This window comes from Bos javanicus, chromosome 29, assembly GCF_032452875.1.
Source record: "Bos javanicus breed banteng chromosome 29, ARS-OSU_banteng_1.0, whole genome shotgun sequence".
Lineage (NCBI taxonomy): Eukaryota > Metazoa > Chordata > Mammalia > Artiodactyla > Bovidae > Bos > Bos javanicus.
This window is the reverse complement of record NC_083896.1, coordinates 39007994-39020722: the sequence shown is the minus strand read 5'-3', so window position 1 is coordinate 39020722 and position 12729 is coordinate 39007994. Positions and strand designations below refer to the sequence as shown.

Below are 12729 nucleotides of genomic sequence, written 5' to 3'. Positions count from 1 at the left end.
GTTTGAATTAAAGTCCTTTATGTTATGTGTGAACCTCTTTTTCTGGCCACTGAAAATCTTACTTCAGAACATAAGTTTTAATTATTGTCTTGCTTTTACCTCTTAACATACAAATGATTGTGTCACAATAACAGAAGTTATGAGGAACAATAAATTGTTGAATATAGGTTCAGAAACTTTCCTGTTTTTCTTTTGATTTTTTTTTTTTTTTGGTTTTGTTTTGGATGGGCAGTATTTTTGTTTTTCCTTAGAAGATATTCCACTCTGAATGCAGTCATAATTCTGAATTTTAAAGCCACTTATATAATGCGTTGTTATGGCCAGCTAGTCACCAACTTGATGCAATTTGATTTATCAGTCTTTGAGCTCAATTTGTTGAGTTCAGTTCAGTCCTTCAGTCGTGTTGGTCTCTTTGCAACACCATGGACTGCAGCATGTCAGGCTACCCTATCCATCACCAACTCCTGGAACTTACTCAAGCTCATGTCCATCGACTTGGTGATGCCATCCAACCATCTCATCCTGACTTCCCCTTCTCTTCCTGCCGTCAATATTTCCTAACATCAGGGTCTTTTCCAGTGAGTCAGTTCTTCCCATCAGGTGAGAAAATAATTGGAGCTTCAGCTTCAGCATCAGTCCTTCCAGTGAATATTCAGGACTGATTTTTTTTTTTTTTAGGATGGGCTTGTTTGATCTACTTGCAGTCCAAGGGATTCTCAAGAGTCTTCTCCAACACCATAGTTCAAAGGGCATATGTGTGTTTCATTTCTCAGTGACATCATATTCCCCTTGTTGGGATTTAACCACCAGAACTGAATTTAAACAACATGCAAAAATGAGGATTAAGTCACAGTGCCCCATCTAAACACACCTGGCAACAGGAGAGGCTCCTGTTGTATTCAAGGGACAGGCATGGATAGATCTCATGCAGGAATAGGCCCTGGGAGTCCTGGATGCGTCCTTAAACATGATTGTCTTTACTTTGGCTGCCACAGTTGTTTTGTCTTCTTTGATTGAGAAGACATTTCAAAATTATATTTTTGTATGTTTGGTTTGGCAGACAAAATTTTTCAAGTCATAGACCCTATGGGGAAATTGTATCAGAAATATATCTATTTATCTTCAGTAGTTAAATTTTGTTGTTTTCTATGTCCCTGATGATCTTTCTTTATAAATAGAAAGGAAACACACATGTTCAGTATGAATTCAATCTCTTTGTAAATCAAGCAACATGAATTAAATTCCTCTCTGTCCCCACTGCACTCCCAACTCTAGGCGAGAAATAAAAACCTGCAGAGACTGAAGCCTGATTCCAGCACATCTCTGTGGAGATTTCATTCTCACTGTTTTTTTTCGGGTAAAAATCTATCTATCTATCTATCTATATACATAGTTTTTAACATTAAAATAAGTAGATTGTACATAAATATCCAAACTTCTGATTCTCTTGAAAACATGGCCAACTGGTCTGCTTTCCAGCATGGGTGAACTGGAGGAAAGGCTGCTCCCAGTGGTAAGGCCTGTGCAGCTCAGGATTCAACATGGCAACCTAGTCCTAGTATCATATCTCCTGCCTCCTGGGGCCATAACTTTGTGAGAACTAGACTGCTAGCTTTCTTAAGATAAAGACAACTTTTGTCTTGATCAACTTTGACTTTGAAGCCTTTAACCCAGAACCCAGCACACAGTTCTTCCTTGTATGTCTGTTGGATGATATAAAATATCTTGTGGATGCATATGACATTTATTCCAATACTGAAACCATGCAATTGAAGTACTGCTTTGCCCTAAATCTTTGATGCAGCCTGGCATCATAGGTGCCTCTGATGTCTGCCATTAGACCCACTACCTAAAGCCTGTTGTATTTCCCTGGACTGTCCCTGAAGTCTTCACTTGGCCATTTGACAACTGATCCTCCTAGCAATCTCCTCTCTAATGAAGACAGCAATGCGTATCTCAGGAAGTGGCTATGAAGATCACATGAAAGCATGATGGTTGAGCCTTAGTATCCCTTAGTATCCATTTTTAAGATGTTCTTAGCAGTTTTTTTTTTTTTTTTTCCCAAGTAGGCAAGGTTCTCAATCTTCTTAGATGTCCTTGCAAATCAGTTTGCTTTTCCAGCCAACCTTCAAGGAAGAGATTACAGTTCAATTCTCTGTATTCTGTGAAGCTTCAAAGTCCACTCGCCAAGGACACTGTTGAAGGTAAAGATTTTATCAAGACCTTTGTGTTTTTTCAGACCTATTATTGGCCTAAAGGGCTAAACTAGGGCATGTCAGAGCATATATAACTAGAGGTTTCCGGTCACCACTACATGCTAAGAACCTGAACTTTCCTGAGTCCTTGGAGCCAGGAAAGAAGCATAAAGTGGCTTGTGCTCCTCGGGCTGCTGGACTTCTCAGATTGCAGAGTTATGTATGTATGGAGACTGTAAGCCACATCATCTTGCTTTCTGTGATTTTTCTTTTCATATGATTATTCTTCTACTCATCAGATTTAGAACAGAATGGAATATTTCTCTGACAATCTTAAAGTTCAGGCCTTACTTATTGATAAGTACCTTGCAATAGGAACTGTGGGACCCAAGGTTCTTGATGTAGATTTGCATAGTTGCCCAACTCTTGGGTCCAGTCATGTAATGACCTATTGAAATTGGAACTCCTTGCAATTGTTCAGTGCACAGTCAATGCAGATGTAGGTGTGGTCCTGTGGAACAGCACTTTTCTACCTTTTATTTAGCATGCCCTCTTTGTTCCCTCTCTACTTCAGTATGTATTTGCCTATGTCTGCATCTCTGTATCACTATCGTTTATCTCTCCATCCCTTTAGAAATCTCTGTGAGTGTATTTCTTTCTGTGGTGTTTCTTTTCACTTTTCTTTTAATTTTCTACATTTCCTGAACTTGTTCCCTATCTCCTGGATTCTTTTCCAACTCTCTCTTCTATTTCAACCTGGAGAAATATTGGGAGAGCTAGTTATACAGTGTTTTATATCTGACAAGCAGTGTGACCACAGCCAATTTACAAACCTCTTGCATTTCAAATTACTCCCTTGTAAAAGAGGATAGGAATCCCCCTTATACCTTCTTACCTGAGCTTCTATGAGAAGGATACAGTGGGATGGCAACAGCAATGCTAGTGTCATTGTTGAGACTTCCTATATATCAGGCACCTTATATCCATCACTTCACTTATCCCCAAGATATGCTAGTTAGAGGGTTTGAATCATTACATTCCATCATTTTACCAAAGGGGAGACTGAGACCCCACATGGTCATATGGCTTATCCAACATTACAGAACAGAATCTTTATTCAAACCTATGTCTTTTCCATAGAATATGCATAAAATTCTTATAATAAGGTGACTCATAAAATGATTATCAAATACACAGTGCCACGTAATGACAGTTATACCTTAACACTGACAGCTAAATGTAGCATCTTCATTTTCTTTGTCAAATGTTCACTTTCTAAGGAAAGTGAAGGCCATGAGAAATACCCTAAGTGAAAAAAACATGTTGAACAATTTCCTGAAGGAACATGCTTACAGACTGTCTCAGATTTCTTCTTGGGGCTCAAATATAACTATACACCCCCTGAGGAACATTATGGATGTGAGTGTTTTGGGAGGATAGTGCTCCACAGCGCCCCCTGGTGCTCTAACCTAGCACTGGGCCTCATCTGGAGGTGCCACGTGGGATGTTGAGGCTGTGGCTCCTGCAGGAGGCAGACACAGTAGGCTAAAGGGGCCCCATGCAGAGGAGAAGGGACTATCATTCTCAATTCTTGTCTTGGTGACTGGGCCCAGAAATTACCAGGTGGCAAATAAACATCCATTTCTGTGTCAAAGATGTGTGATTAGTTTGAGGGAGATTGTTCTTTCTGAGCAGAAGGCAATGACGACCCACTACAGTCCTCTTGCCTGGAGTAACCCAAGGATGGAGAGGCCTGGTAGGCTGTAGTCCATGGGGTCGCTAAGAGTCGGACATGACTGAGCGACTTCACTTTCACTTTTCACTTTCCTGAATTGGAGAAGTAATTACTATCCGTTCCAGTGTTCTTGCCTGGAGTATCCCAGAGACGATGGAGACTGGTGGGCTGCTGTCTATGGCATTGCACAGAATCGGACACGACTGAAGCGACTTAGCAGCAGCAGCAGTTCCTTCTGAACTAAGGGAGTCAATTAGTTACAGATGAAGAGTGAACCATCTCTGATCAGAAGGTAGAATCAACTGCAAAGCAATTGTGAATAACCAGGCAGAGGACTTCAGTTTCCACAGATGCAAGCACCACAGCAGTAAAAAATTACTGAACCTGTATTCTGTGTAAGGCCACCAGAATCTAACACAGTGGTTACTGTTTTTAGATGAGCAAAAAGGCTTCTTTTGTCTTCAAAAATGCCCATGCCAGCCTGAACGATAGGCAAAGAGTAAATACATGTCAAATGAAAGGGTCACCTGTGTGGTGTTGATTGGATATGGTCTGAGTTTAAAGGGAGTGGCTGAGGTTGATCAAGAAGGACCTCCTGGAGAAGTGGGTGCTAAGCCTGGGTTTGAAGAGACTACAGTGTTTCTCAAATGAAGGCAGCAGGACTTCCCTGGGTGTCCAAGGGTCCTGGAGGTCCTGTGGTTATACCTCTGTGCTTCCAATGCAGGAGGTACCACTTCAACACCTGGTTATAGAATCAATATCCTGCATATAATGTAGCACAGGAAAAAAAAAATCAAATGCAAGCACCTCTGTGATGAAAGGCTTTGAGCTTCACAGTGGTTGGAAAGTGATCTCAAGAGATATATGACACCAGAGGGAGACATCAGTGTGGGAAGAGTGGGTAGCCAGTTCTGCACTAACCCACTCCTTCCTTCTCCCTGTAGATGCTCTATGGGGGTAACATCACAATTTGAACACCCCCTCAGGAATTCCAGGTTATCTTTGACACAGGTTCATTTTACTTGTGGGTGCCCTCCCTCTTTTTCCCCAGTCCAGCCTATTGTGAGTACAGACACCCCTTACCCGGACCATCCTTCACTTGCCCTGCTGCCCTGTTTCCACCCTTGGCACATGATGACACTCATCTCTTGTGTCTTCAGCTACACAAGTTAGGTTCAGACATTTCAAGTCTTCCACCTTCTGGCCTACACAAAAGACCTTCAGGATCGCCTATGGATCTGGGAGCATGAAGGGATTTCTTGCTTATAACACCGTTCAGGAAATGTGTAAAGAGAAGCTGAGTCAGTACTGGCTATAGAGTGACCCCTGCTTGCAAAACAGATGCATGACCATCTGGCAGGACCCTTCCTAGTTAACTTCCATAGACATTGGCCATCTTATCCACAGGATCCTGTCCCTGGGGAGGCAGTGCCTGTGGTGACACACGAGCAAACAGATTAGCTAACCCAGAGAGTGACTTGAGGTGTGGACTTGCAGCTTCTCTGCCCATGAGCAGTTCAAGGTTCATTTTGCTGGGAGTGAGAAGAGGGGAAACAAACACCCATTTTTATATTCACAGACTGTTCCAGGCACTTTCAGGAAATAATTGGTTTAAACCTGCAACAACCACACACAGCAGATGGTCTGATTAGCTTATGAGGCATATGAGGAAATTGAGTTACAGACAGCAAGGGCCTTGCTGGGGTCACACGTGTGCTAAACGGTGGAGCTGGGTTGGCTTTTCAGGACTGAAATTGCTGTAGGGTGTTTAGGGACAGGATGAAAGTGATCTGGGGATCCTTGGGGCAGTCAAGGGCTTCAGGTATCCAGAGTGGGAAACTGGAGGCCAGAGATGTCAAGGGGCCTAATAAATGAATTCTCACTCTAGGGTGCCTTTGAGAGTCTCATAAAACGTATGGCCTGCCTCCCCAAAGTACTTGAGTAGGTCCTCTCTCTCTCTTTCTCTCTCATACACACTCACACAAATACACACATATCCCCAAAAGTGATTTTCCCAGGCAGCAGTTTCAGTGATCCCTGCAAGCAAGACTGTGTTTTTGGCTTCTGTCTTCCTGGACAGATGCATAATCCACAGTACCTTACAGAGAATTAACTCCATTCCTGTAATTAGGTCATAGTGATGACAGAAAAGGCTACCTTGCTCTCGACTCATATTGTCTACAAGGGGGCACCAAAGGGTCCTGGCCTGACTCTTGGTTACCCTACCTGGACAGAAGCCACAAGGCCAATTTGACTCACTCAGGTGGTGTTTTTCAGAGAGGCAGATGTTTAAAAATTCACAGCCTCTCACAAATAAAACACAAATTTTCCTCCCAGCTTGGTCTAACCATCTGAGGTCCACCAAAGACACAGCCCAGCCTCAATTCTTCTCTAAGTATTTAACGGCAATGCACCCCAGCCCAGTTCTAGCCCCACTTCACGTATCTATAAGTGGGAACACTCTTCTTTCCCACATATTTTGGACCTTATATGTACTGAACAGCTGTTCAGTCTAAGCTTTGTGGAATACGGGTGCGAGGGTGCACCTTTTGATGGCAACTTGGGCTTGAACTACCCCAACATATCTGTTTTTGGAGCTATCCCCATCTTTGACCTCCTGAAGAATCAAGGTGCCAATTCTGAGCCTGGTTTTGCCTTCTACTTGAGCAAGTAAGTCTGAGATGGACACTCCCTTTCTCCAAAGTAGCTATAAGATGCATTCAGTTGCACAAAAATTATAGAACACTTGATAAAGAAGAATCCTGAGAGATAATCTAACCCAGGGTAAATGTAGCCCCAGGGTTGTACCTGTCTTCACCACTGGCTTTTATGAATAACGTTTTCTTGGAACACAACCCTGCTCCTGGGCTCAAGACCAGTAACTTGGTCTAGTGGGTTGAGTGAGGAGGAAGACTAATGGAAGGCAACAGGAAACAAGTTGGAGGAAAAAGCAATACAATTTGCTTATGAATTTGATCAGGAAGGAAGGAGAAGGATGGTGGATATCTTTCCTTCCTCATTAGCATTCTACTGGGAACCCTGGACCAGCTACCGAATTTGCAGGAGCCAGTGAAAAAAAATGAAAGTGTGGGACACAAAACAAACATGTAGGATCCCTTGTTTAAGAAATATTAGGCATTTCAAGACAGGGAGAGCAGAGGTGGGGTCCCTTCTGAGTGTGGGGCCCTTTGAAAAGTAGAGGTCACAGGCCAGCGGAGCCAAATCTGGGTGACCTGAACCCACACCCTTAGAACTCCCAGGCTTTGATTTTCCTGAAAAATGACAAGCTTGACAAGGAGAAAGCCAATATGGTTCAGCACCATGTCCTCTGAGTGTGTCTCATCACTCAGGTCACAGGAGGTATGGCATCCTCAGAAGATAGAGTGGGTGGAGCCCAGCCAGGTGACTGAGCTTCTAAGCTCCTCTGTGCCACTTATTATCCATTAACCGACCTCGGTCTTGATCTCAGTTGCTCTTAAACTCGATTTCTGCATCTGTACGTGGAGACCTTATTAGGGCCTGGATGGGTGGACCAGCACAGCTCTCAGACAGTGCTGCTGTTACTGTCCTCCAAGGATCCCCCTCTCTCTTCTCTCTACACATGCAGAGTGAGAGGAAGTGTGATATTTGGTGGGGTGGATAAATCCCACTGCCAGGGAGCGCTCAACTGGGTACCACTGATCCACACCGGAGACTGGAGTTACACATGGCCAGGTAAGCCTCTCCCTTTGAGGTTCAGCCCAAATAATGCTCCAGCTACTGTACATGGACACAGGCAGACACACACAAATACATTCTCAAACACACAGTCACACAGATATATACACCATCCACAATGACACTGACACACAGACACATTGAAGCACACAAGCAGACACATATAAACATACACAGAGACACATATAAACATGCATAGCTAGTCAGAGACACACAAGCACTTACAGAGACACATACAAACACACATACAAAAACATATACAAACAAACACACAAGCAGATAGTTATGTAAACAACTCAAGGGTTCATAATCCACAGGCCCTCTGACCAGGGCTCTGACCAGGTCCTAAAAGGGTCTGGAGAGGACTGTGTAGCCAGGAGAGGGCTGTACCCATTGCGTCGTGAGGTGTGGAACATGGTTAGAGGACTCTACAGTGTGGTGAACAGAGAATCAGGGAGAATTTCTCCAGCCTGAACAGAGGTATAAGATGACCAACTGTCTGGGGCTCTCTGGGACCAAGGAAGTTCTCAGTACAGATAAATGTCAGGTAAAAAACAGGGAAAGTCCTGAGCAAATCGGGAGAACTGGTCTCCTAAGGGAGCAACTACTGAGCAGTGTACAGAGATTTGCTGGAGTCTTAAGATGTGAAAGCAACTATTAAAAAAGACACCCCTAGTTCATGGGCACACAGTGGGGGAGGGGCTATAACAGAATCAGGAAGGTGGGATCCAGGAGTGACCTGAGAACAAGAGGCATAATTGATAGGATTCTGTGTGATACCCTCAGACAAAAGCTGACTTGTCCTTTGGAGTTTCTGTGGGCTAGTCATGTATTTCCTGGCCAGGGTCTCAGCATCTGAGCTGGTTGTAGGAACAGTGCTGGTAGACACCCTCTCCCAGAGGAGCCCCTCTCTCCCACCACTATGAGAATCTGCTGCCCTCGTGCATCTCCATCCTCACTCTGCGATTGACCCATTATTTGTTCCCAATAAGAAACAGCTCTCTGGATGTTTCTCATTCATTATTCTCACAGTCTTCATTCGCTCACTAAACAGACAAGCATTGGGCATCCACTGTGTGCCAGGCACTTTAAGGAGGCAATGAGGATAAAACTTGCCCTCACATTAAGAAGGCAGATGCACAGGAAATGAGACACACACATAGTGAATTGTGACTTTGGTTCATGCTAGACATGAGGAAGTGTCTACAGACTGTCAAGAAAGGAGATTGATAAACACCTGGGAAAAGACTTCCCTGAAACCATGACAATTAAACTGGAATCTGGAAGATGAGAAGAAATTTGCTAGTCAAAGGGGAGGGGGCTCCTCTAGGAAGGAAGCCCAGCTTGTGTCAAGGTGCAAAAGAGCCTGGTGTATTCAAGTACTGCATTCAAGAATGTCAAGGAAGGTGCCGTGTCGGGAGCAAAGAAAAAGAGGGCAAGAGAGAAAGGGCTGTTTAGAAGATGGTCAGGAAGGAGGCAGCTCTGGGGAGGTTGAGAGTGACCTTGATGCCTGCTTTGTCACACTGCTTCTCAGCATCTCCATGAAAAGAAAGGTTATTGCTTGTTCTGCCGGCTGCAAGGCCTTTGTGGATAATGGGACATCACTGGTCCTTGGCCCAAGAAGACTGGTCAGTAACATCCAGAAGCTCATTGGTGCCACACGAAGGGGTTCCAAGGTCATGCCCCAGGGTCATTCCCAGTCTCCACACACAAGGAGGATCTCCAGGGCCAACCTCTCTCCCTCTCTCTCTAATAGCACTACGTTTCATGCTTTGTGGTCAGTACCCTGTCCTCTATTATCTTCGCCATCAAGGGTATCAACTACCCAGTCCCAGCTCAAGCCTACATCCTCAAGGTGAGGAGAGGACCCTGAGGGGTGGTTCTCAATTAGGAACTTGCAGGAACCCTTGGGCTGCTACTGGGAAGAGGGTGCCCTCTGCAGGCCATCTCACACTATTGCAGATGTTGCTGAGCCCTGGGGCTGGCCAGAGTCTCCCACAAGATGAACCACTTGAGAGTAAAGGGCCATCTGGGACACTGATCACCCTAAAATCAATGTGGAGACCCATGCTGTGCTGGCATGTTTGGAGTCACAAGGAGAGGGGGTCACTCAGGTCCTCAGTGTTCAAAGAGCTTCAGTTAAATCTGATCCCTCAGATGGATGAATATGGAAAGTCAGCTCTAGCAGTCCTTGAAATAAGTCATGTGACAAGGAGAATGGCTGGGGACAGTCCCAGTGTGCTGTCCCACCATAGGGATTAACAGTCTCCCTTCCCTTCTCGCAGTTTTCCTGGTTTGGATGATAAATTACACGGTCGCCCTAGTTCTCAGATGCATCTTCCCCTAGCTCTGGCCGGGTGCCCCCTTTGTGAGTCAGGCTACCCAACCCCTCTGTGGGGAGTCTTGATACTAATGTGAATAAAGGGTGCACAGTGACTGCTCAGCCCCGGCACAGGGTGGCTTCATGTCAGCTCACTGAGGGAGTTCAGAGCTGGCTGATGGGCTTAAAGAAGACTTTGAGGAAGGGAGGGAATTTCAGTAATTCTAAAACTGTAAACTCATGGAGCCATATGGAGGGTTGCTTGTTTCTAGGCAAAACTGCACCGGATTCCATGCAAATGGCCTTACAGGGTTCTATGCATTGGGGCACTGGGGACTTACTCGGGATGATGAGGACTGACCAGTGGGGTTGGGGAACCAGAGTACGTTACCCAACCAAGCTTGGAGTGGCCAAAGAGGGTGAGTGAAGGCCAAAGGAGGCTTCCCAGAGTTCCTAAGTTAAGTCTTCAAGAATGTGTTGTGTGCACTGCTCTATTTAAGATGGCTAACCAACAACGGTTTACTGTGTAGAACGGGGTACTCCCATCCAGGTTATATGACAACCTGGATGGGAGGGGTATATTTGAGACCAGGATACATGGATATATATAGATGAGTCTGTTTACTGTCCACCTGAAACTCAAAATATTGTTAATCAGCTATACTCCAATACAAAATAAAGTTTTTTTTAATAAAGTACAGATTGTGGGGACGCAGGAAGAGAACCAGTATTCTCTGCAGAGAAAACAAGGAGCAGGAGTCAGAAGGAAAGACACTAGGAGAGAGGAGAAATATGGACACTCTTTTTCTTTTCTAAAAATTTTATTGAAGTGTGGCTAATCTTCAGTGTTGTGTTAAGTTCTGCTGCACAGCAACGTGACACAGTTATACACATACAGAAATATATATTCTTTTTCTTATTCTCTTTCATGTGGTTTACCACTGGATATTTAATATATTTCCTTATGCTCTACAGTAGGATTTGTTGTTTTTTTTTGTTGTTGTTGTTGTTGTTTATCATTCCTCTGTACCCTCAACTCCCAGTCCTCCCCTCCCCCACACCCTTCCTCATGGCAACCTCATGTTTTGGCCCTTTTTGGTTGTGGATGAACTCTCATATCCCTTGCTAAGGAGAAAATCCCTTGATACTTACCAAAAAAGGGAAATAAAACAAAGAATTTTGCTGGGTCTGGATATTTGTGGGAGTCACAGGTAAGGGCTTAGGCTGACTGGTGTGTGTCTCTGACTCCCCCAGGATTCTGGAGGCCACTGCCATACCACCTTTAAAAAGAACACAGTGAGGACATCTAGAGAGACCTGGATGCTGGGTGACGCCTTCCTGAGGCTGTATTTTTTAGTCTTTGATCAAGGAAATTACAGGATTGACTTGGCACAGGCAGTATAAATTCTTGGAGTGGTTCAGGAATCAGAAAGGCCACTCTGAGCAAACACTAAATCACACTTAGGGTACTCCTGCCCAGGATGCTGGTGAACTGTGTTTGGTGGTCTGCACACCCTATTCTCAATAAAGAATAAAGGGTTTTACTCGTAATGGTGCTGAAACAAATGGGTGCCTCTGTTTGTTTCTGGGAGGTGTACAATGATAGGGGAGGGTCTAGAACAAAGTCTGAATCACACTTGAGAGGAGTCCACCTCCAACAGGCTTCAAGGAAAGGGGAGACTCATTGAAATGATTCTGGGAATCCAGGACACAAGACTCACAGCAAACACAAAGATCTCAATGACTGGACCCAAAAAATCAGAAGTCATCAGTTCTCTATTTCACACACTCACTCTTTCATTCCCTCTTCTTTGGTGGTCTTAGCCTGACAACTTTCTTCATTAAGGCTTCTACACCTAGTGCAGGAGTCGAAGCTACCTGCTCTAGGGTTTTATATCCTGAAGCCATCTCCAATAAGGAAAGAAAATATTGAAGACATCAGAGTTTGAGGGTGTTCTCTGAATGACCCACCTCAGATCATATGTACAGTCCTAGATCAGCTATCCTGGCAGGACCATGGGGTCCTATGAATGGCTTTACACGGTCGTGTGGCCATGACGCAGCAGCACACATGATCGTCAATTTCCTCCAGAACTACATGACCAAAGCTGGAGAGAAGCAGCCCCAAAGAAAGTGACTGGGAGATAGTCTAGACCATGGAAAGGTTTGTGATGACCCACCAACTCCACCACCTCCTCATTCAGAGGAATTATGAGGGATAATGAAATAGACTCTCTTCATCCCATCTCAAATGATCTTATCACTGGGCATGTCCTTCAGGGTAGTTTAGGTGAGGTTCTTCATGCAGAGCTGGTTCCCTTTTGTTCCCACATCCCAGTCACCAGCTCTCTGCCACATATGCCAGTTCTTTCCTTTCTAGTCCTACTTGGTAAGTGGTGGCCCCAGTGGATACCTGAGCCACACCCCTACTTCAGGGCCAAGAATGCCCCCTTCCTTGGCCTCCAATGCTGCTGGGGAGAATGCAACGCATATATCGGGAGACCCAGGGTACACAGAGCCTTCAGGCTTTCTGAGCTTCTCCATGGGTGGGGCTACAAACTGTTTGCTTGGAGCTGCCATGGTCAGGCACTTTTGCAGTGGAACCATCCATTCTTTCCACCTGGTGACCCTCAATAGATGCCTCAGCTTAGACAGCAGGGATCAGAGTTTGATTTCCTTTCACATTGACTGGTTTGCTCTCCTTGTTTTATAAGGGACTCTCAAGAATCTTCTCAAGCACCACAGTTCAAAAGCTCAGTTCT

The 12729-nt window shown here is 44.7% G+C and overlaps 1 protein-coding gene across 1 annotated transcript; it reads left to right on the top strand.

The window, feature by feature from the left end:
• Window positions 1–1480: 1480 nt before the first annotated feature.
• LOC133241712 (pregnancy-associated glycoprotein 1-like) lies at window positions 1481–11371 on the top strand. Its single transcript, XM_061407641.1, is given in 9 exon segments — window positions 1481–1513; window positions 3429–3614; window positions 4875–4992; window positions 5091–5209; window positions 6407–6600; window positions 7538–7644; window positions 9028–9323; window positions 9404–9502; window positions 11222–11371. Coding segments are annotated over 9 exon segments (1302 nt in total).
• Window positions 11372–12729: the final 1358 nt, after the last annotated feature.